Source organism: Ictalurus furcatus, chromosome 1 (assembly GCF_023375685.1).
Source record: "Ictalurus furcatus strain D&B chromosome 1, Billie_1.0, whole genome shotgun sequence".
NCBI lineage: Eukaryota > Metazoa > Chordata > Actinopteri > Siluriformes > Ictaluridae > Ictalurus > Ictalurus furcatus.
In genome coordinates, this window is record NC_071255.1 from 4,682,596 (window position 1) to 4,708,266 (window position 25,671).

A 25,671-nucleotide genomic window follows, 5' to 3' on the forward strand; every position below is an offset into this window, starting at 1 on the left:
AGAAACAAAACCGCACGCGACCCCCAACAACACCCCACCCCCCACCCCCCCACCCCCCATCCAAAATACACACACACACACACACACACTCCTCCTCCCACCACCACCTTTCCCCCCCTGTTTATTGTAACGCGTTATTATGGACTTCTGTTGTTGACTATTAAGTCGCTGAAGTTCATTCAGATCCCAATCCTAAGCACCACACTATAAATAAGTATAAATCCAGTCATATAAGCTGCAACGAGTTTCTCAGCAAGTTTAAAGCCATTTTTAAAATGCATCCTGCTGAAAAAAACAACAACCCCTCATACAATCTGTAATGCTTTTAATGGTTATAATGATAAATGGTCTGCACTTATATAGCACTAGAGCCTTAGGGGTTCTACCAAGCACTTTACACTGGTTCTCATTCACTCATTCACACACACCAACGGTAGCAAAGCTGCTATTCAAGGCGTTAGCTTGCCATCGGGAGAAACTTGGGGTTTAGTGTTTTGCCCAAGAATACTTGGCATGTGGAGTCATGTGGGCCGGGAATCGAATCATCAACCCTACGATTACTGGACAACCCGCTCTACCACCCTGAGCGCCTGAGCCCCAATTGTCTTGGTTTGAATGGAAACTGTAATGGTTCCTGTGGGTCTCTACTGGTACCAATAAAAGAAACAATAGAACACCTTTGACATTTGGTAATGGTTTTAATGGTTAACTTATGGTTTCTAATGGTATTTGGTATTTGTAGTGGAAAAGATTAGAATTTCTGTGATGGTTCCTATTGTTTTTATTTCAGCAGGAAAACACCAGCAATTTAAGTACAGTATATTACATTGAAATAATGAATCTTTATTACATAACGGCTTCAATCCTGAATACACATGAATAGACTACGGGATGCACTGTGCATACATTCACTATAAGGCCAAACGTTTCTGAAGACCTGACCATCACACCCACACATGGGCTTTCCACAAACGGTTGCCGCAAAGCCGAAACTACACATTTGTATAGGATGCTCAATTATCCAATCAGCCAATCATGTGGCAGCAGCACAATGCATAATATCATGCAGATACAGTTCAACAGCTACAGTTAATGATCACGTCGAACATCAGAATCAATCTCAGCATGGTTGTTCGTGCCAGATGGCTTGAGCCAGCGCTTGAGTATTTTAGTAACTGCTCATCTCTTGGGATTTTCACACACGACATTTTCTAGAGTTTACGCACACAACGGTAAACATTTGAAACATCTATTGAGCGGCAGTTCTGCAGATGGAAATGCCTGGTTGATGAGCGAGATCAGAGGAGAATAGCCAGACTGACATGACATGTAACTCAAACAGAAACTCTTTACAACTGTGGTGGGCAGAAAAAAAGCACCTCAGAATGCACAATACGCTGAAACTTGAGGCAGATGGGCTACAGCAGCAAAAGACCACGTCGGGTTCCGCTCTGGTCAGGAATCTGAGACTGGGTCGTTCCTATGTTCCCAGGGTCCTATGTTCTACAGTTCAAAATTCTGTTAACGCACATTAAGTAAACTTCTCCAAAGGTTTGATGTAGTCAGGACACATCCCCACTTGAAATTTATGAAGGTTATGAACTGGGGAAATGAACTAGGTTGCACGCGCTGAACCTGAATTTGTGCTGCTGTAAAAATAGCTGTTAGTCTACATTCATACAGTTCACCTCCACGCATGAACAATAGTGAAATGTATACACTAAACTGAATAAATGTCACACTGTAGCCTATAAAACACAGTAAAAGGAGGGTCATAAAAGGAGCAAAATGCAAAGTATGAACATGTCCCAGCTCTCACTAATACTGAAGCCTAACTCCAGCTTTAAATCACAATGTGTTCATTATGTGCCATATCAACATGGGGAACATAGGACCCTGGGAACATATATACGCTCACACTGAGACTACAATGAGTGATGGCTCATCAAAACATTTATGGAAGGAGTCTCCAGTGCCAGCACTTTGTAACAGTTAGAGGTAAATTTGTCATTTTTTTCCGTTTTCTGATACGAATAAGTCGTCCGGTTTGGAACGACACGTTTTCACTTGAACTGAAATGTGCATGTTGACTGACCCGTGGCTCACCTTGGACTGAAGACTCATGACATTTCAGCCTGGATGAAGGAAAAAAATAATAATTTTTAATTACTAGTTGCAATTAAGGGGGGGCGACATCTTATCGTTCGTGATATACCGGTAGAAATTCTCCTCTAGATAAGAATTAGTCTTCCCGCGATAATAACAATAAAGCTTTGTTGATGACGTATTTCTGAGTGTGACGGTCTGCGACCAACAAGTACGGCGGACGGCGGACGTGAAACTGAGGAGGCGTTTATCGCTAAACAAAGAGCTGCCTGTACAATCTGGAACTGGTTACAGAAAATCCGTTTTACTTTTAGATCAATGTTTGTGTTTCTGAGGCTCTCAAGATCACAGCTATTACTTGTAGCCAAAAACAGTGGTGAACGTTACTATATCTATATCGTCACTGATATCGTTATCACAATAAATACCAGAAAATATCGTGATATAGTTTTAAGTCCATATCGCCCATCCCTAGCTGCAATTACTAGCTGAATTTCTGGATTTTTCTCTCTCATAAGCAGTAATATCAGATTCAATATCAGGAGTGTTCAAGGAAAAAAAAAAATTATTATTTTTAAAAATTGTTTATACAGTTTGTTTTTAAGTTTTTGTTGTGGTCTGAGTATAGTTTAGTCATACTGTAAGTCTTTATGGCTTTGATTTGAACAGTAAATGAAAAACATTATATTTTGCTCATTGATTAAAACCATTCAACTGGGAATGTGGTCCCAGGGCCAGATTTAGGTGGGACACATGGGACCTACTGATGTGTAAAAACAGGTCAAATTCATGTGTGATTTTTTACACAAATAATTCACAACCATCAGTGGTCACGACAGCAAAAAATGGCGCTGTTCTCTGGATGGGAAAGATGGCATTACCTTCTCCCCTGTTGATTACAACAACAGTAGCCAATCCTGTCTGTCTCTAAGCTCATGAATACAAAAGAGGACAGTTAGCTCTCTCTTACAAATGGTGGCTCGTTTCTATGGCAAGCCATTTGATCATAAAATGGGTTTTACCTGACTAACCATAATTACATTTTGGATATCTATGAACAGTTTTTGACTGGTAAGAATTACAAATTGCTTGTTCAAAATAATGACTGAAGATATCTTAATCTATAGTCAATAACCACTTTATCCTGGTCAGGGTCGTGGTGGATCCGGAAGCTATCATTGGAAAACTAGGGTACTTACCATGGCCAATCCCCCTACAGACACGTTTTTGGGAGGCTGGAGAACCTGAAGGAAACTCGTAGGAGAACATGTGAAATGTCATGGTATTAACAGTAACTCTGCAAAACCAGTCCACCTCTCACCATCCCATTGTTGATTGAACACACAACTCTTCTAAATTAATTGGACATTCCAGTGAGTGTGGACATTCTCAGACAAACTACAGCCCAAGATCGACCCCACAACGTCTAAAATTTAACCCTCCTGCAAGCAGTGAAACTCAGTGGTTCCTGCTAAATGTATTTTATTGCATACATTTATAATCTAAAGTCAGATTTTTGAACAGACGGAGTATAGTGTATGACTACTTTTTGAAATTGTTCCAGAGTTACCAAAGATGAAAGAATAAACGAATGAATAAATGAATTGATCCAGAGTCACTGAAGATGAATGAATGACTGACTGACTTAAATGATCCAGAGATACTGATAATGAATGACTGAGTGAACGAATGAATGAATTAAATCATTCAGAGTTACTGAAAATGAATGACTGAGTGAGTGAATGAATGAATGAATTAAATGATCCAGAGTTACTGAAATGAATGACTGAGTGAATGAATGAGTGACTGACTTAAATGATCCAGAGTTACTGAAGATGAATGAATGAAAGAATGAAATGGTCCAGAGTTACTGAAGATGAATGAGAGTGAGTGAGTGAATGAATAAATGAATGACTTAAATGATCCAGAGTTACTGGAGATGAATGAGTGAGTGAATGAATGAATGACTTAAATGATCCAGAGTTACTGAAGACGAATGAATGAATAAATGAATGACTGACTTAAATGATCCAGAGTTACTGAAGATGAATGAGTGAGTGAATGAATAAATGACTGACTGACTTAAATGGTCCAGAGTTACTGAAGAGGAATGAATGAATGAATGAATAAATGACTGAAATGACGAATGAATGACTGAAATGATCCCGGGTTACTGAAGGTGAATGAACGAATGAATTTATCCAGAGTTACTGAAGATGAATGAATGAATGAATTGATGAATGAATTAAATGATCCAGAGTGACTGAAGATTAATGAATGAATGTATGAATGAGTGAATGAATGAAATGATCCAGAGTTACTGATGATAGATAAATGAATGACTTAAATGATCCAGAGTTACTGAAGATGAATGAAGGAAAGAATGAAATGGTCCAGAGTTACTGAAGATGAATTAATGAATAAATGAATTGATCCAGAGTTACTGAAGATGAATGAATGACTTAAATGATCCAGAGTTACTGAACATGAATGAGTGAGTGAATGAATGACTGACTTAAATGATCCAGAGTTACTGAAGATTAATGAGTGAGTGAATGAATAAATGACTGACTGACTTAAATGGTCCAGAGTTACTGAAGAGGAACGGATGAATGAATAAATGACTGAAATGATGAATGAATGACTGAAATGATCCAGAGTTACTGAAGGTGAATGAATGAATTGATGAATGAATGAAATGATCCAGAGTGACTGAAGATTAATGAATGAATGTATGAATGAATGAAATGATCCAGAGTTACTGATGATAGATAAATGAATGAATGAATGAATGAATGAAATAATCCAGAGTTACTGAAGAGGAATTAATGAATGAATAAATGACTGAAATGACGAATGAACGACTGAAATGATCCAGAGTTACTGAAGGTGAATGAATGAATGAATTTATCCAGAGTTACTGAAGATGAATGAATGAATGAAATGATCCAGAGTGACTGACAATAGATAAATAAATGAATGAAATAATCCAGAGTTTCTGAAGATGAATGAAAGAATGATCCAGAGTTACTGAAGATGAATGAAAGAATGAGCCAGAGATACTGAAGATGAATAAATGAATGAAAGAATGAGCCAGAGTTACTGAAGATGACTAAATGAGTGAATGAAATGATCCAGAGCTACTGAAGATGAATGAGTGAGTGAATGAATGAATGACTGACTGACTTAATGATCCAGAGTTACTGAAGAGGAATGAATGAATTAATAAATGACTGAAATGATGAATGAATGACTGAACGAATAAATGAACGAATGACTGAAATGATAGAGCTACTGAAGATTGATGAATTAGTTAATTAATTAAATGATCCAGAGTTACTGAATGTGAATAAATGAATTAATGAATTTATCCAGAGTTACTGTAGATGAATGAATGAATGAAACGATCCAGAGTTACTGAGGATAGATAAATGAATGAATGAATGAATGAAATAATCCAGTTTCTGAAGATGAATAAATGAATGAAAGAATGAGCCAGAGTTACTGAAGATGAATAAATGAATGAAAGAATGAGCCAGAGTTACTGAAGATGAATAAATGAATGAAAGAATGAGCCAGAGTTACTGAAGATGAATAAATGAGTGAATGAAAAGATCCAGAGTTACTGAAGATCAATGGTTTTTTTAATGAATCAGTTTGATGAATCAGTTTGATTCACTTGATTCGTTCAAAAGAATCAGATCGGTGAAATGACTCATTATTCCCTTCACTTTAAGGGAAAGGGGTTGGGTTTAAACAGAGGGTCTTATGGAAGACCTCTCTACACACACGCCCAAGAAAGCATTTTATTTATTTATTTATTTATTTATTTATTTATTTTACACCATATTCAATGTTCATAAGAATGTAATGTTGATGAATTGTCTACAATGCTAACGAAAATCAATGTTTCACAAAAAGCACCTTATTAACCAAATACTGACCTCAATATTAGGAATATGCTGAAAGGGTCATAAATGACAATTAATTACTGAAATCTGCAAGCATCTTGCAGAAATTAGAAACAAGTTAGGATAAAATAAACATTCATAATTCTATATAAATTTTCAACATGCCATGCTTTTGCAATATCTAGTAATCTCGAGGTAAATGAGGGGGTGGGGGTGGGGCTTGGGCAGTTTATTGATGCAATTTCCATTTACCGAGTTTGGGGAGTTTGAATGAAGTTATCAAACGTCGCCCCCTGCTGGTTATGATTGAAAATCACACACTACACATACAATATACAAAGTAGATCATTGATTTATATTGAATTCCATCAGAATCCCCCCCAGTTTCGCTTTGTCTCCCCGCTTATAGTCTTTAATTATTTATTATATGTTATAAATAAATAAAAAAGTGAGTTTAATTTACTTACTTTAGTTATTCATTCATTCTCTCTCTCCCTCTCTCTCTCTCTCTCTCTCTCTCTCAGAAACCCGGCACGTGCTTATCCATGGCAACCACCAACAACATTTTCGGCTCGAGCGCGGAAAAAAAGAAGGTGCGCAGCTGTGCTCGCGCCGCACTCTACGAATAAGGAATTTGAGTGAAATAAAAACAGCGAGCGCGTTTCAGTAACTTTTCGGTGAATTTTAATTAGGAATTAAAACTTGTTTCTCCGAGTGTCCAGCGTGGGAGGATGGCGTCCGGTGTGCGCTCGTTGAGGACGAACCTGAGAGGGCGAGCGACTCAACCCGTGACTACCGGAGAAAGCATCCGGGACATACAGGTGAATATTCTATTTATCTTTAACTTCAGAGAGTCTTGTACATCCGGAACCTTTCCTGTGGAAAGACACTAAAAGGTACATCAGAGTTAGGGCCTGTTTTAGTGGGTCTGTCTGCCTTCTAGGGGTTTTTCCTCCTATGTAGGTTCCAATTATACACCCGTTTTTAATAGAGAAGCACTCTGTTACAGGGTTCTACATAGAACCTTTAATGGGAGGAACAATAGGAGAACCTTTCAAGAACCATTAACCAGATAGTCCTACATATCTGGGACTTCCTGTAGAAAGACTATCTGTCTGTCTGTCTGTCTGTCTGTCTGTCTATCTATCTATCTATCTCTCTATCTCTATCTATCTATCTATCTATCTGTCTACCTGTCTACCTGTCTGTCTGTCTGTTTGCCTATCTATCTATCTATCTATCTATCTATCTCTCTCTCTCTCTCTATCTGTCTACCTGTCTGTCTGTCTGTTTGCCTGTCTATCTATCTATCTATCTATCTGTCTGTCTGTCTGTCTGTCTGTCTCTCCACCTGTCTGTTTGTCTATCTATCTATCTATCTATCTATCTATCTGTCTGTCTGTCTGTCTCTCCACCTGTCTGTCTATCTGTCTGTTTGCCTATCTATCTATCTATCTATCTATGTCTGTCTGTCTGTCTATATCTATATCTATCATTGTCAGGGATAAGATCTCTGTAGAGGGTGTTCATGAAAGTCAGGAGATGCTGGGTGTTGTATGGGTCAGTATTGGGACTATGCGTACTTGCATCATTGTCAGATACTGCAGCACACGTTGTTTTATAGCTCCCACATTGTCTCATCACAAGGGTGTGAAGGATTTCACTTCCTTCCGGTTCCATTATTCTCTGCAGTACAGTCAACAAAATCTAACACCAGTTTCACTATAGAATCGTACACGTACAGCAAAGTACAAATGCTCTCTGCTCTTCTCTGCAACATCGATACGAGCATACAGATGGAAAGCTCACAACACTGTACAGTATACTACTGTGCAGTGCACACCCGTAGCCCTCATACTGGTACAGCAGTTCTTTTTCTGGACTCCAATCCAAATCAACAGCTCACGTACCCCACAAAACAATTCAATTAGCATGCATTTGTTGGACGAGCGGCATCACGTAACATATAATCATTAACTAGAACATTCAGCGTGATTTTCCACACGAATGCCCAGTGCTCGCCGCATGTGCAGTACTTTGTTTGGTGTCGAGATGAGACGGACTCCGGGGTTGTTAGACGTCTAAGAGTTTCTGTAATACCGCATGTGTAAATGTCTGTTTTTAATCACAGATTTTAAAGTGTCCTTCAAAAACAACCAGCTGTATGTAGGTACCAAGTTTCAGGTAAATATCATAAATATTAATCATTAATCAACAGCATTTATAACTGACTTGAAATATGATTATGCAAATATACTACTTCAAAAACTGTATTATTATTGTGACGTTTTTATATATATCCGAACCGGTTTTAATCTCATGCTTGAATCATCCTTTTCTCATTATACTGTAGGTCATTAAAAATGTATATTTGAGTCACATATACTCAATTTGTTACGCTTAACATCCAGATTTCCTGAAGATCTTGTGAAGAAGAAAATTGTCGCCGTATTTTCTTCTTCTATTTTCAGTGATATCGTGATATCGACTGACTCTGGAAACACAGTACAACCCCATCAACCAAACTACAGACTGAAAGTAAATTATTAATAATGGGGTTTTTTTTTTAGTAAATCATTTATATTCTTACTCATTTAATGGCAAAATGCAGTCAATGGGCCTCATTTATCAGTCATTTAGTAAACAAGCAAACAAAAAAAAATTTCTTTGTACTCGCTTGCGTAAATAAGTGCATCACTGACACAGCTCATTTGCATGTAGGACCACCCACAAAATTCCATATAAGGTCAAGTGCACAGCCAGCTTAGAGCACGAATTGAACAATCAGGGTAAAGTCTGAAAGGCAGAAATGGAAGCTGTTTAGACTCACTTCCACAGCAAAAAATATTTAATAATATATGATATTAATAATCCTACTTCTTATAACATTCGAATGCTAAATATTCCATCAGCTAAGGCATTTGTTTACGGCTACAGACCGACCCATCCTCCGTTCATACGGCGCCAAATCTTTTGTCATGATTGAATATTTTGTTTTATTTCTTACAGTAATTTCTGGGTTTGTGTTGGCTGGCTTTCTTTATTTTATATTTGTTTAATGAATGGCATTAATATAAAACGACTGGTTTTTCCCTGACCTCAGGAACTAGCATGAGGATGTGTTTTTGATGGAGACTCCAAAGTACTTCTGTAAGTCGCTCTGGATAAGGGCGTCTACTAAATGCTGTAAAAGTAACAGGAAATAAGCCTTTTAAACTCGACGGTATATTCCAGATTCAAAAGTGCAGTAATCCATACAAATTACTGCATATGATTTGAATACCTTCTTACGTGTAAATTTACACACACCAAGGAGCACGAGAAGGATACGGACGTTTTTCCGAATTTAAAAGATTTTCATGAATACCAAATTTTTTGTGTAAATGCTACTACAAACGATTTACGGATAAATCCCTTCCTATCCAGCTTGAATTACTATAAGAGATACTATGGCTAAATGGCAACACAGTCATGGAATCAGCTGTGATTCAGTAATTATAATGAATTTTTCAGTAGCTGCACTGAAATGAATAGGAAAGGTTTACAGGCACAGTGAGGAAAGTAAATCTGGACCCACCTCATCAGCTCATGAGAGGTTAAGGGGTTAAGAACCTTGTTAAAGAGGCCTACAGTGGGTCTGCCAGTCCTGGGACGAACTCAGCACCATTAATATCTCTTCGAATAAGATCAGATTCATGAACATGGTGCTGTAGGCCACTAGGGGGTGCTACTCACACATTAAAAAAAAAAACCCAACAGGTTTTCATTACACAAACATTATTTGCTTTTGCAAATGCCAGACAATTTACATGTAAGTACCTATATGCAGGGTTGGGAGGGGCTAATTAAAAAATGTATTTCGTTACCATTACAAATTACTTTATTAAAAAAATGTCATCAATAACATAAGTAACATAAGTATCACAATATGAAAGTAATGTAATCTGATTACTTTTGGATTACTTCAAGGTCACATATGTAAATAAAGTTGAGAGAAAAGCAATATGATCTAAAATACTTTTATTTTGAGCTTAATTTAGAGCTTAAAAACATGTTTGGATTTGTTTTAGTACAATGAAATGAAGATCACTGTCCTTGATGCATTACATTAACGTTAACATCCTAAAAACAATTTGTGTTCATTTCTACCAAAATTAACCAACATCTATTTGCGCACGCACCGGGTTGTTGCTCACGTGAGTCACGGCTGTTGAGAGAGAACTATAATCAAGTAGCTGTCTATATTGTGTTTTATCAAAAGATAGGGTGACCATATTCTGGTTTTCCAAAAAGAGGTCACCTTTTTCTTTTTTCTTTTTTTTGGTGGGGAAATCACGTTCAGAGCAGTGTTACTATGAATGCATAGTATCAACTTTATCAACTTTAAAGACACACTGTTAGCATCACAAATATATAGATAAAAATATATCAAATTGCTTTTAAATAAAATTGACATTTTTTTTTCCTACATTCTTTTGAATGTCTGTGGAAAAAAATAAAATAAAATATCAGATGCCACGAGTGTACCTTCTGCCATCATTCACACATTTGCACGGCCATGTAATAAGAAGCAATGCGATAACATAAAATTAAAAATGACCTTATATGGTCATGGGCATTGTTTCGACTCAGGACAGCTGGCATTTGCAGCTACTGTCAAGCAACTGGTTGACACCGTACACAACATCGCTTCACCTTCATGCGTTCTCTGAGAATAGGCTAATGGTTGAGAGGAAGGAATTTGGCCAATAGTTGTGGCACGCCTTTTATAATTGACCAATTGGTGTGTGAGAATGCAGGAATTACAGAGAGGGATTACAGCAATGCAACCATGTGCACACATGATGTAGTATTAGACCATAAACACATCATAATGAAACTAAAGCCGAATCCTGGACATTTTCTAAAATATAGAAATCCCAGCTGGACGCTTTTTTTGAGGTCCGAAAAGAGGATATTTCGGGGAAGAGAGGATGAAAAGATTAATTCCTTTGGTTTTAAATGTTAAAAAATTGTAATCCTGATAGTATTCCCTTTTTTTATATATATATTTATTGTTATTATTATTTTTTTACAAAATGTACCTGTAATCTGATTACTTTGGTTTAGCAGGTTTTTTTTGTATCCTGTTTACGTAACGCAGTTACCCGTATTCCGGTACTCCCCAAGCCTGTCTATGTGATATCAACAGGATTTATGCATGGTGGCCGAAACCTTTTTAGACCAAAATGTGGTGCTTTGACACCTTTAATAAAGCATAATTGTATTTCCCTAAAACTATGATTTTATTATTTTATTTAGCAAAAATCAGATTAAGTAAGTTAAACAAGATGCTTTCATTTCTAGACTGCTAGCTAAGAGTGTTTTCCTCACACAGAGGCCCACTGGTTTCGTTTTGATATGCTAGCATTTCTGAGTACATCTGAGGTGAAGTGTGCTAGTTTATGTTTGATATGCTAGCATTTCTGAGCACCCTCGAAGTGAAATACACCTGTATTCAGTGAAATTAATCAGCGCAATCTGTCATTTTATTTACTCTTGGACGTGTTTATGAAGTATCTTCTTTCTTCCCTTTAGGATGATGGATTGAGGCAGAATGTTGTTTGTCCAGATGTTACGTGCATATGGAAATGTGCTTGTTGATTCTTTCATCGAGCAGTCGCCAGCTGTGTGCTAATCAGCACACCGGCACAGTTCGCATCTGTGTGTTTTATGTGAGCGTTTACTTCAGGCAAGGTTGAGTACATCGCTACATGCTCTCTGAAAGGGTCTATGCAGAGTTTTGATTTATGCCACGGCTGTGTTCCAGTACTCTTTTCAACACTCTTGTCATCTTCTGTTAACTTTTTAGCATGGTTTGGAAATGTGTAAAGTTGGAAGTAAATCGTATTCTCAATTTGATTATATTACAAATTTATCCAAGTTTACTAATGTATACTTGGGGAACAATGTACACTAACTGTAATTACAGCACTCGTTTGACATGCACTGGCAGAAATGTCCGAATTACAAATGCTAAGTAATAAATGTAGATTTAAATTTGCAATTTAATTTAATGTCACATTATCTCAATGTAAATACTACCTGCAGTATAGTATATAGTACCTAAACATACTGTATCATGAAGACCAGTTGCAACAAAAAAGTTACGGTTTGTGGTAAAGGTGGTACCACATCTCCTCATGTGGTAGGTTCTCTGGTCTGATGAGACCAAAATGGAACTTTTTAGCCTTGACACAAAGCACTATGTTTGATGGAAACCCAACACTGCTGGGAATGGTGTTTCTCAGGGTAATGAGAAACACCATTCCCAGTGTGAAGCATGATGGTGGTAGCATCATATTATGGTGATACTTTTCATCAGCATGGAGTGAGCAACTAGCCATGGTTCAAATCAAAAACCTGGATTTGTTAGTTTGTCCCAGTCGACTTCTATCCAATTTCGAATCTGTTGGAAAACTTCTGTGGAAAATTTCTCTCCACCAACGGACTCCATAAGTATTGAGCTGCTGGGTGAATATTTACGCAAGCAACAGCCAATAAAATATTAGACATATTGCATCAATGGTCAAAATCCATTCCAGTTCCAGATCCAGTACCACTACAAAATGTGGAAAAGTTCAAAGCGGGTTAATACTTGAGGAAGACATTGTATACTAGCATTGCAGAGTATACTTGTTGATCAGATGAAGCCACACTAGAAGAGTATACATTTTTTTTTTTAAACATATATATATATATATATATATATATATATATATATATATATATATATATATATATATATATATGGTTATCATACAGCATTAACAAGTGCTTCTTGAGAGGGTTGCCAGGTCAGTTGGTTTTTCCACTTCTTGCAACTGGGTGACTATTTATTTATTTATTTAATGCCACAGGATTCAAGTTTGGGGGTTGAGTATTTAGTACACCGAAGATTAATTACACCAATCTTGAAGCAAAATAGATACATGGATAGTCTATTTTTAATTAAATTATAGTGTAATTGTTGCATGCCAGTGAATGTGTCTACGCATTCTCTTTGTTTGGGACAATAAGTTTAATAACTCACGGCCAACACAAGACAAGTAAGCTCAAATTTGCTGTAAATATTGGCCGGTGTGATTTATTGCCCCAAAATAAGAGTATTTTAAGAGTGATGGTGCGAGACTTGGCTTCAAGTCCCATGCACATTATACTGATTGTTAATCATTGCTCATTTTGCTCTTTTTGTTCATATTATTTTAACTTTTAGCTTGCTTCATCTCTGTGTGCATATTCTCTATTTGTGGGGACCAAATCCTCCGTAATGACAGTTATACGTGACAGTTTAAACACTGTGAGTTGTGTGTGTGTGTGTGTGTGTGTGTGTGTGTGTGTCTCGTCACCAGTTTTCAGTCCTTCTGCATAATTCATCATGGGTCTCTGGTTACAGGAGCCCTTGCTAAAAGGCAGCTCAGTGCAGCAAAATCAGCCATGATGCTTTGAAATATTGATAGCATCAAAATGCCTTTAAAAGCAAAGCTTCACAGTCGGTTTTTTGAACGCCAGCCGCAACAGCTCACACACTCTTTTGGCGCAGTTTACGTTCCCGGACATGTGCCTTTGAGGCTTTTTTAATTGGCCTAATTGGAAAGTTGAGGAAGGGGCCAGTAATAAGAGGTTGTCTTTTGCTTGAGTGAACTTTGTTGTCTTGTGGTATCCTGGGAGCCACCATTATTACAATTTCTGTTTCTGATTAGCATAAAAAAATATTTTATGTGCACCCCACCCCCCTATCCCCCCCATACATCTGCAAGTCCGTGTTTTGAAACGTCATGTCCTCCATGAATAAAGCCCTGTTCAGGCTGTGAAATAATGATAGCGCGGGACATCTATAATGATGACCAATTCACACGTGATAACAAGTTAATGACCAAAGTGGAAGTGTTGACACTAGACGTGGCCTAGCTAAAATATCAAATCACGATTCTTGAAAATTGTTTACGGTATACAATATATGATGCGATATTTAGGTTTGCTAGCGAAGTCTTGCCACTAAAACCAGAGTTTTAGTGCATACTAAAAATGAATGATTTAACACTAGAATGGAGGGAAAATGGAGGGAGTTTATGTCTAATCAGATAAAGAAGTAACAAAGTTGTTATTCAGCGTCCTGAATTATTAATAAACAAACGTGTTTATACCACAGCTGTGAATCACAGGTTTATATTAATGCACTTGCAGACCGTAAGGTCTTCAAGACCGTTTCTGTGTAACATTATAAACTGCATTTTGTTTTTGTCTTACTAAGTTGTAGAGAGAAAAAAAACATACCAAAAAAAACCCCTATAGCGTGTCATATTACCAAGAAACCAGAAAGTGGATGCTCCCTGCAGCAGAAAAGCACTAACACTGGAGACTCCTTCCTTACACTTCATCATATCAACAATTACACATGTTTCTTTCTTAATCAACAACACATGTTTAATCTGTTTATTGTTAGGCTAAAATTATGCTGACCCGTCATCATCAAGTCCATGTGATGTAACCATTACTATAGAAACAATGGAAAATTAGAAATTAGAAATTAGAAAGAGCACATTGATATACACCTGTGAATTGCAGCTGGAATGCCTGTCAGAGCTGCTATTACAGGAAATTTAGAAGCTTCTGTTTTAAAATCAGATATTGTAACTAATCATAAAGCATCACATGTAGCCTTACATGAGCCTCAAATGATTACTATTATTATACTAACATTCCGCCATTTCGGTCAGCTTCCAAAATGAGAAAGCGTTAAAACTGAGAGCTACAGTAGCATAAGTTTCGCTAACATGCTAGCAGCCATGTAAAAATGAAGCATTCGCTGTTATTTTTGTTATTTCTGATTATCAACATTGGAAATCCTGGAACAAAATTTAAATTATTTTTAGAAAGTATATAAAGGCATGTAATTATTTCAAATACATAGTGATATGTACAGTACAAGCTTTGATATTCAATTCAATTTTATTTGTGTAGCACTTTTTAACAATAGACATTGTGTCTCAAAGCAGCTTTACAGAAACATATAAACACGGGATACAAATTTTAAGTGTGTGAATTTATCCCTATTGAGCGAGCCGGTAGTGACGGTGGCGAGGAAAAACTCCCTAAGATGATATGAGGAAGAAATCTTGAGAGGAACCAGACTCAGAAGGGAACCCGTCCTCATCTGGGTAACAACGGATAGTGTGAAAGTAAAAGAAAGTTCATTTTGGTTTCAACATGAAGTCTCTTTGTTGAACTAGTCCACTGTTTACCAAGAGTCCTGAGTGCAAAACTGCAGGTGGTAATTGCAGTCCAAACGGTACCATCCTAAGCAATCTCCAGGCTGTAGCCTCCAGTTGATGAGGGCTCCATCCAAAGGTAGGGCATCAGGATCATAGTTAGCAGCCTCGTAGCAGCTAATACCTGATTCAGTTAGTCTAGAAATCTGTGTGGTTTGATTATTATTATTATTATTATTATTATTATTATTTTAGAGTTTTGTGTTTTTGTTTCCCTTGGTATTAGAATCAGACGTATCTTACTTTCAGCTCATTAGCATACAAACTGCTATTCACAAAGCCATTCACAGGTCCATCCATAACACTTAAGGAGTGTGTATTGAGAAACGCTGCACTGTATGGAGTGACACAGATGTTGATTCCTTTTTTTAAAAAAAGGGACATGTTAACAGCAGTAGTCCAATCAGGTACATATCCTACATTTGATATGTGAAAGGGGACACAACCACCTTTTGTTAATCTCCAAGCAGAAACAGATGGTCACCCTACACTAAGCTAGCTCATCGAGGAGCGAACCAAATATGCTCGATAAAACATGAAGGTCAGCTTAAGGATCTAACCATTTGGCTAACGACCTCGGAAATTGCTGTATTAATTAAGAAGAGGCTTATTTAGGAACATGGCCGAGATGCTGAGCAACGAACCAGACTTTCAGGATAAGGTAAGCCGAACCTACAGGTCTCAAGTTTATCTTCGGTCTCATCAGCGCCTCAGGGTTATACAGCTTTTAACATCCGGGCAAAGTGTGTGTCTCTAGCCTCACAAAAATGCTATTCCATGATAAGTAAATCAAAAATATTTCTATAGTTAACTGTATATATTTAAAATAAAGGGTGCTTTCTATAGAAAGAAATCATAAAAAAACAATTTCTGGCAACATTTTTGGGAAGACTCACGTATGGGTGTGGCAATCAGGTGTCTACAAACTTTTGGCCATATAGTGCATGGTATGTTGACTAAACTTTGGAGAATACTAAGTGCCTTGAGCATATGAGCTTGTGAAGTTGAATATTATTAGCAGGTTCCTTTATCTAGTTTGTGGTAGCTTGTTAGCTCCTGCTAACCAATTGCTATAAACACATATGTATTTACATTCAGCTGTTGTATAAAACAGTGTCATGAAACTGTGTTAATATGTCCTGTAGTTTCCCAGCATCATCTTCCATTCAAGTGAATATGTACATACTGTATACTGTATGTGCTTAAGTTAAGTGGTAACTGTGTATACTACTTTCTTACATTAGAAGTTAAGTTACTTCACGTAGCTACTGTAGATGGTCATACAGTATTTCCAAACACCTGAATTTGTGATCAATACACCCGCAGCCTAAACTATTGCCACTGGCTTTTGTCCAAAATGAGAATTAGACACTTCACCAACACTGTGTAACATCACCTTCAAAGGTGTTTGCAGCAATAATGTTTCACATACACAATTTATGTTTTACTAGATCCAGGTGTGTGTGTGTGGTCTGTAAAGGTATTTAAATGCCAGAAGTACAGGTAGAGTTTTCGTTCAAGGTGTGAGCATTTCCTGCTCCAGTACTGACATCAAATATCTATCTAGTACAGTGCTGTTTCCTAAACCTGAGACACTGGCGTCAGGATCCATGATGTCTCATGTGTTTAGGAAGCAGCTTTGGAAGCAAAGTGTGTCCAGGGTACTGAAGGTAAGACCAAGATATGCGTTACACACTTTTCATGGTGACATTCCAGACTTCGATTGAGCTTGTGTTCACCACAGGAAGCCTTCATACTTGCATGATGAAAGGATTCGTCTTTCTTGGTGTGTCCAGATATGGTGTGTCCATGTGTGTTGGACTTTTTCGCTTTCATTGGTTTTAGTTAATATTGGCTTGGAGTAGATCTCTATGTCTTTTGCAATTATAGTATTTGTCAAATAGTAATTGGTTGATATTGCCTGTGTTTCTGGTTTTCTTGGCTATTTGTCGCATGGTCAAACAGTTGAAAAAAAAAAAAAACCTGATGTGAAATTGGTGTAAATTTATGCAATATTGGTTTAGAGCACTGGTCACCAACCTTGTTCCTGGAGAGCTACCTTCCTGCAGGTTTCATCTCCAACCAAAATCTAACACACCTGTTTTAATGGTAGTGGTGCCTCATGGGTTAAGCCTCTGGGTTACTGATCAGAAGGTCGGGGGTTCAAGCCCCAGCACCACCAAACTGCCACTGTTGGGCCCTTGAGCAAGACCCTTGATCCTCTCTGCTCCAGAGGTGCCATGTCATGGCTGACCCTGTGCTCTGACCTTAACTTCCTAACAAGCTGGGATATGTAAAGAAAAATAATTTTACAGTGCTGTAATATATATTTGACAACTAAAGGCTTCTTCTTCTTCTTCTTCTTCTAGTTAATCAAGAATTTCTTAAGGCAATGATTAGATGGTCAGGTGGGCATGATTATGGTTGAAGGAATAGGGTTGAATGTGTTTGTTTCCACTTTCAACCATTACACCACGCTGTACAGCAATGCCATATCCTCTGTTGGCATGGACCAGTATGTTTGTTTGCGGTCATCAAGTTTCAGGGTGTTGCGTTCTTGGTTTGAGAAAGCCACCTTGACATGGGCAGGTTTACTAGGCAACAGTTACTGCTGTGTGATATTGTTTCTTTCTAACTGAAGAACAAGAGGAGTTCCACAGGTCAGTAACTGGGCTTGCTTCCGCTTGCTCAGGCTTGTCTTACCGTTCCCTTGGAGCATGACCTCAAGTTGGACCATAAATCTTCACTCTGCTATCTTGCTGTTTGACTAGGTGTCTCTCAGCTCAAGTCAGCCAACCATGTTTTGATCAACTATGGGAATACTAAAAATGAAGGTAAATCTTGAGGACATTGTATGCGAGTGCAGACCGCATCATCAATTTAGTAGACTGTGGCATGAAATGTGAAACTCTACAAAGCAGAAATCTCGGAGAACATGGGCTAGAGTTTTGAGTAACTTTTCATTTATGCTAGAAGTTCACACCATCTTGTTGAAGATCTAGGAGTGGACTGTAAATGGAGAAAATGGAGGAAGGAGTGGCTGGAATCACCACAGCAGTGGCTCAGCTTTGGAAGGTCTTGGAAGTTGCAGGAATGTGTTGAATACAATGACATATATTGGTGACAATGTACTAGACATGGACAATATGTAAGAAATAAACCATTTGAGGGGCATATATTTGGAGGCAAATTATTGTTTCAACCCCAAAGTTGATTATTTTCCAATAAACGTAATAAAAATAAGCAATTTAACCTCACCGGTATATTCCAAATATAAAAGTGCAGCAATCCACGCAAGTTATATGATTTGAAGTCGATCAAGCAAGGTTTACATTAGTTAGTCTTTTTATGCATATATTTATACAGGAGCACGAGTACGCTACGAACGTTTTCCCCCCCTGAATTCATTTACGAAAAACTCTGTCCATATAAAGCTTGATAATTGAGGCTCATTGTTACATTTAAGTTAGTTCCTTACGTTAAAACAGCTATAAAAAGTAATTCCCTGTCTGTCGTGAGTCTAATAATGCAACAAAAAAAAAGTTACTTAGAAACAGCAAAGCCTTGGAAAACAAGTATCCCCACTTATGGACAGTCAATTTAAGTTGTTTTTTAATTTTTTTTTTTAAATATAAGATGTAAATAATCTCCAAATCTCTATTGTGATTTATGGCATATGGCAGATGCTTTTATCCAGACTTACAAATTGCATTTACCTCATTTATGCAATAGAGCACTTGAGAGTTAAGGGCCTTGCTCAAGGGCCAACCAGAGACAGGGTGGTGGTGGTGGTGCTGGGATTTGAACTCATGAACTTCCAATATGTAGTCTAATGTCTTTAATATAATATTTTTAATATAAGTGATATTTAGAAAAAGCCATTTATATGATGAGCAATTTTAAATAATATAAAACATCTAAAGAATCTGCATATGTTTTTTTTTAAAAAAATTATCCAGGAAAGTGTTAAAATTACACCCTTTACAAAGCACTGCCAACACCTTTCGACCAGTCAGAATTGAGCATTCAACAGTGCTGTGGTATAAAGGCCAAAATATCATACTGTCATACTGAAAAATGTGACCTCTGTACATTATTTACATCAAAATATTGAGTTTTATCGAGATGTCACTAACAAAAGAGTAAAGATGTTAAATGTTATAACCTGCAAAAGGTTTTTTAACACAACATTTGTAAAAAATATATATATATATATATTAATAAAGCATTTAACAAGAAAAAAAAGACATGATTGGTACAATAAATATTGACTTTAAATTCGAGTTGCTCAGCATTCAGCGTACAGTAGACATTTTTACGGGCATCCAGCATGATGGTGTTTCTATTACTTCAGAAAATGCAGATCCACATCTAGCGTACAATATACAGGTAGATTTATTGGCTTGCTGTTTTAAAAAAAAAAAAATTTAAACAGTGTTTCCTAGCAGCCCAGGCAAGAAACTTTTACAGTCTCCGTCTTTTAACGAGAGGCCCCAATGAGTCTGGTCGGCCAGTTTTCGGTCTTTGTCCTATTGTGTCTGTCTGTCTTTACGACGTCCTAAAATCCACTTGCAGAAGAATCCCAAGCAACCGGTCAATGAGCTTGTTGAAGTTGGAGCAGAAAACAGGCGCTGGAAGCTAAAACACTCGTGGTTGCTCAGTCGAGCAGAGTTTCAGAACGTGTCCGCAGCGTGACTCGGAGGAACCTGTATTGGATGAAAGGAACCTGTATTGGATGAAACTAATCGGATGTCTGAGAGTTTGATATTTTTTTTTTTTCACCTGGCGTTTTTTTTTGTCCAAACCCGTGAACGATGAGTGACTCGAAAACAGTCCAGCCTAAAGTTCAGCTTCAGTCGTCTCTGATTTCGAACAGTCAGATTACAGCAATTAAAGTATGTAGCCTGTCTTTGCTGTGTTCAAACTTGAAACACTGCTAACTGAACAGTTCCGACGAGAAATTTTGTTGTTTATTTGTATTTGTGATTGATCAAACCTTTCTGAGTGGAGAATGAGCGTCAGCATTTTTTAGCTAGCTTGTTGCATTTTATCTTTATTTATTTATTAATGTATTGTCACACATTTGCTGTTAAATTGCACTTAGACTTTTTTGCACTTAGTCTCGCAAACTAGACTTTTAGCGTTCTTCAATAAAAGTGCTCAAGAACAGCCTAGTTTTACAGAAAGACGCCATTTGACTGACAAACCATCAAGCACAGACGCCGTTTCCTCACCACTAATGGCTTCAGACCGAACTTTCTAATAACTTTGAATGAGTTTTAATGTGGATGTTTTTCGAGCGACTACATCCTGCTCTGAAAAGCTAGAAACTGACACACAAGTTGCTAATGAGATGCTTTGTGGCTGTGGACGAGGCAGCCCGAGTGTTAGAATAACGACAAATAGCTGGCCTTGTTAGAGGTTGCTATTTACACTAACTTCACCCAGCGTTACGCAAGGCACTGCATGCTACTTTAGTAATATTTATTAAAATGATCCCACTGAGATTAACTTCTACTTTTATTGTGACCTTTCATGTTCCTTTCAAAATTAGATGTTAGAATTGCGCACCAAATCCTCATTATCCTCAAATAAATACATTTTTATTAAGAATAAAACATTTGATTAAGAATGTTAAAACAAGCAGCCTTCAGTTGCAAAAAAACCCAAAAAACAAGACTGTAAATCCAGACTAATTAGCATGATCTCAGTCACATAATTCAAACTCGTGTCCACGGCAACCGCGTTTCGGATCACCCGAAACCTTCCTTTGGAGACGTTGGCAAGCCATCTAGATTTTGTGTTCTTATTACTTTTTCAATTCTGTCTCTCAGCAAAAGTTGAAGGAAGAGCGTGAGGCGAAACGAGCGCGACTGGATGGCAGACACGACTACGCACTGAGCATCGTGGCTTCCTGCACCGGCCTGGAGAAGGCGGAGGTGGAGGACGCCATTTTGGAAGGTGCTCAGGTGCGATAATAATGACTCCCTGTGTGTCACCGAGTTGCTTTCAGGTCTGTCCGGTCCATGATGCCTACAATGACTAAAACTCTAAACCTGTTTCAATTCCTTTTCAGATTGACCGGATGGAGCAGTTCTTTGCTGCTGATGGTCTTCCACACCTTATGTTTTATTATCAAGACACAGAGTCCACGGAATCAGGTTAGTGCATGATGTAAAGTGTGATTACCCTAATAATATGGTTAATTATTTGGATATACGTATTCCAAACTTAGGCGTCCTTTTCTGACAACTGGCTTGGATGGCTTGGAATGATCATTTTAATTTCAGCTTGTGCTCAATCATGTGTTCATATGCAATGTATTTTATTGCCGGGTTTAAAATACTTAATTAATCGCGGACTAAAAGTATTAGAACGTATATAAACTTACAGGAACACTTGATTAGCTTTATCTGTCTTTTCACGTCCAGTAGCTGTTGCTTCCCCTGCGATCCGCAGCAAGAAAGCGAAAGTGTTTGTGACAGAGGGCACTGACGTCGCTCTGACCGGTGTGTGTGTTTTCTTCACCCGGGCGAGTACCTCCAAGGCCGTCACTGCCGAGAACATCCACAGGGTACGTATGAACAATCCAACACTATTATTCATTTTGTTTTCCCTTTCGGAAGCCCAAATTCAGTTTATTTATAGTTCTTACTTACTTCAGCTTCAAAATGTGATCATTTGAGATGTTTTCCTTGATTAACATAGTTCTGTAAGACATCGGCGCGACTCGAATCAGACATGGCAACTCAAATCACTGTTTAATCCACCATTTGAGGTCTTTGGGCATATATTCTAGACTCCATGCTCATCATCGAGTTTTGCTTGTGATGCTTTGTTTTGTTTTGTTTTTTGTATAGTAAAATCTAAAAAATGTTGTAATAAATACAAATAAACGAGTTCATGCAACTCAAAAAAGGAAAGGATAGAAATTTTCCATTGCATTTTGAGTAAAACTGGACTGATTTGATTTTGAATTAAAGATTCAAAAATATAAAAGTCATCTAACTCATGACCTTTGATGACCTCATGAACCTCATGAACTTTGTTTCTTTTAATTAAAACATACAAAATCCAGCAAAGTACCAAAAATTAACCAAGGCAACTCAAATGGGAAAGCAACATAATTTTCTCATTTTCTATTTTAGTAAACTGGACAAATTACTTTTCAGACTACATTTTTAGAGTTATATACATAATCCTTTTCGTGTTCTGTTTTTTTTTTGGATATGTTGTATGTTATTTCAATGTCAAACGTTGTATCTAAAGTGCCAAAGTGCCAATTAACAAACAAAGGCAACTCAAATGGTAACACAACATAACTGGTCAATTTCCTCTTTTGAGTAATCTGAGCAAATTGCTTTTTCAGACTATATGTTAGGTTGTGTATAGATCTTTTTTTAGTCATTTTCTTTTATTTTTAACATTTTCTTTTTTTTTATTTTCATTTAAAACTTTGCTACATAACTGAAATGGAAAATTTTCCTTTTTCTATTTGAGTAAACTAAACAATGATCATTTCTAGACTACATTTTTGGAGGCATATGTGTAATCTTTGTCATTTTCTTTTATTTGTAGTATTTGTGTCATTTTATTTTAAAGTTGAGTAACTAAAGTGCTAATTAACAACCCAAGACTCAACTCAAATGGAAAACGGATATGATTTTTCCTTCTTGATTTGAGTAAATTTGTATGTTGGACTATATTTTTAGAAGTAATTTTCTATTCTTTTCAACCACTTGTAAAGTTCTTTGTAATAAAAAAATACCAGAAAATTAAACAAAGCAGCTCAAATGAGATAAAATACAAACAAACAAATAAACTCTACAGACTGCCCTTTTTAAATTGTTGCGCATTGGTCTTGTTTAGGATGTGAACTTCAACATGTTGGACACGACCGGAGTGGGTTTGCTGAAGAGTGTGGAGCAGCTGCTCTCCGAGATCTTCATTCCCACACTGAGGAAGATGAACCATGGCTGGGGTGAGCTGTCCAGCCCTCAGGCTCATTCGGTTAAACAGGATTTTATCAGCTCTCTAGAGAGCTTCGTCGCTGTGCTCGCCGGGGCACAGGAGAGCCTGGAGGAGAAGGTGAAGCATACACACACACACACACACACACACACACACAAAAACACACACACACACACACACACATATGCCTATTATGCTGATATCGATCCACTTTCTTCTGTGGAAAGAATTTGAAATGTGAAAGATTGGAATCTATCTATGAGGTCATTTTTCATACAGCTTTTAGCCCCATAAATTTCTGTACTGTAAAATATTGATGCAGATGGTAGCCCAGGGAATACACACACACACACACACACACACACACACAGATTAAATCTGCCATCAAGGACAGCCATATAGACAGCTTCAGAAGAAAAATGCTCATGGGACTGCACCTATCACTCCAATTCAGTAATTCACCATGGACATGAACAGTGGGAATGTTAAAAAGGCCTTTGGTAAAAGTCACATTTGCAGTAAAATGGCCTTTTTTCCCCCCTGATCTCCCAGGTGAACCTCAAAGAGTGTGACACCTTTGATCTGAAAACCCTTAAAGGCCCCTCAGACTACACAGCAGTGGCCAACAGCACTGAAGCTATGGAGAAGATTGAAGCCTGTATGAAGATCTGGATCAAGCAGATCGAGCAGGTAAAAGAAATGAGGGAAATTAATGTGAGCAGTGCGTTGACCGATCCGAGATGGTCTCATCCATCGCAACGTTCTTGTTCTCGTTCATAAGGTTCTAGCAGAAAGTGACCAGCTAAGGAAGGAGGCTGACGATCTGGGTCCTCGAGCCGAGCTGGACCACTGGAAGAAGCGCATGTCTCGCTTTAACTACCTTCTGGACCAGCTTAAGAGCCCCAACGTCAAAGCCGTTCTGGGCGTCCTCATGATAGCCAAGTCCAAACTCATCAAGGTGGTAATTCTCCAAAGCTCAGCTGTAATAGTTGTTCATTCCTGGTGCTTAATTACGGGGTCTACTCACCGGCTGCCTTTATCGGTTTGTTCTCCCAGGCTTGGAGGGAACTGGACATCAGGATCACAGATTCAGCAAATGAGGCCAAGGACAATGTGAAGTATCTCTACACACTCGAGAGGTTCTGTGACCCGCTGTACAACAGTGACCCTGTAAGACAAACAATAATGTTACACAACCATTTATCCAGCCAACAGGCCTTTCTTATTCATATACTATAATCTCTTATACTGATACTTCATATATATTTGTTTCTTAACACAGGTGTCAATGGTGGAGGCCATTCCTGGGCTCATAAACGCCATCCGGATGATTCACAGCATCTCCCGTTATTACAACACCTCAGAGAAGATCACATCCCTTTTTGTTAAAGTAAGAGACGGAGGTGTATTGTAACGTTTTGTATTACTTTTTCGATCCAGTCAAAATATAGACCATCGCTGATACTGTACAAAACCATTGATTTAAAAATGATATTACATGGTATTATGTCACTTGGGGCAAGTATATGATGATTTGGCAATGAAAAAAGAGTTTTGTTGAAATACACCTTCTATTGTGATGAACCGTTTCCCAGTGCAGCGAGAGCTTCTTGATTTTATTTTTGATCTCCATGTGCTTTTCTTTATGATATGGCCATATGTTTTATTTTTAGTGCCAGTCCTTTCCCTGCCCTTGTCCTGTCAGTGGTTTGTTTCTCTAATGTGTGCACTTGTTCTGTGTTCAGCCCTTAATGAAGTATTTAACCCTGTTGTTTCCTTTCTTCTTTGCAAAGTCTTGCCAATCGCATTCTGAATTTCTGAGTGTTGTTTCTTGTCTATCGGTTTCTGACTAGTGCCTATGTTGACATGTTTTGAGTATGGATTATCCTTTTTAATATTGCCCGTCTGTGTTTTTATAACCACACTATGAAGCGATTGCCCATAGATTAACCATAATAAACACTGAGTACACGCATTCTGCCTCTAAGCACATTAAATAAAGTATATCTCACCCAAAAGCTGTATAAGTGGGGGTACAAAACATTGTGTAACATAGATTTAATTTTTAATATTTGAGCCAGAAAATATTCTGGTCTAGCCAAAAGACCTGGATAAACTGTTTTTTTTTTTTTTATTTAATTTTATTTTATAATTGATTCTGATACTCAGGCTAAACCATAGCTTGCTATATTCAGGTCACAAATCAGATGATAACAGCTTGCAAGGCCTACATCACTAACAACGGTTCAGCCACAATATGGGACCAGCCTCAGGATGCGGTAGCAGAGAAGCTCCGAGCTGCCATTCGTCTAAACCAGGTAACAGAATATTGCATGGTAGATTTACTTATGGTGATGGTGAATGTCATTTAC

At 37.7% G+C, this 25,671-nt stretch overlaps 1 protein-coding gene across 1 annotated transcript in view; it reads left to right on the forward strand.

The window, feature by feature from the left end:
* The first annotated feature begins 6,582 nt into the window (after positions 1-6,582).
* Positions 6,583-25,671, forward strand: part of dnah5 (dynein, axonemal, heavy chain 5) — a 109,248-nt gene continuing 90,159 nt past the window's right edge. The window contains exons 1-10 of the mRNA XM_053621281.1: positions 6,583-6,838; positions 21,163-21,297; positions 21,405-21,489; positions 21,763-21,902; positions 23,198-23,416; positions 23,852-23,989; positions 24,081-24,257; positions 24,356-24,469; positions 24,582-24,689; positions 25,495-25,617. Of these exons, the coding sequence (XP_053477256.1) occupies positions 6,749-6,838; positions 21,163-21,297; positions 21,405-21,489; positions 21,763-21,902; positions 23,198-23,416; positions 23,852-23,989; positions 24,081-24,257; positions 24,356-24,469; positions 24,582-24,689; positions 25,495-25,617 (1,329 nt within the window). The 5' untranslated portion in view covers positions 6,583-6,748. The remainder of the gene's footprint in view (positions 6,839-21,162; positions 21,298-21,404; positions 21,490-21,762; positions 21,903-23,197; positions 23,417-23,851; positions 23,990-24,080; positions 24,258-24,355; positions 24,470-24,581; positions 24,690-25,494; positions 25,618-25,671) is intronic.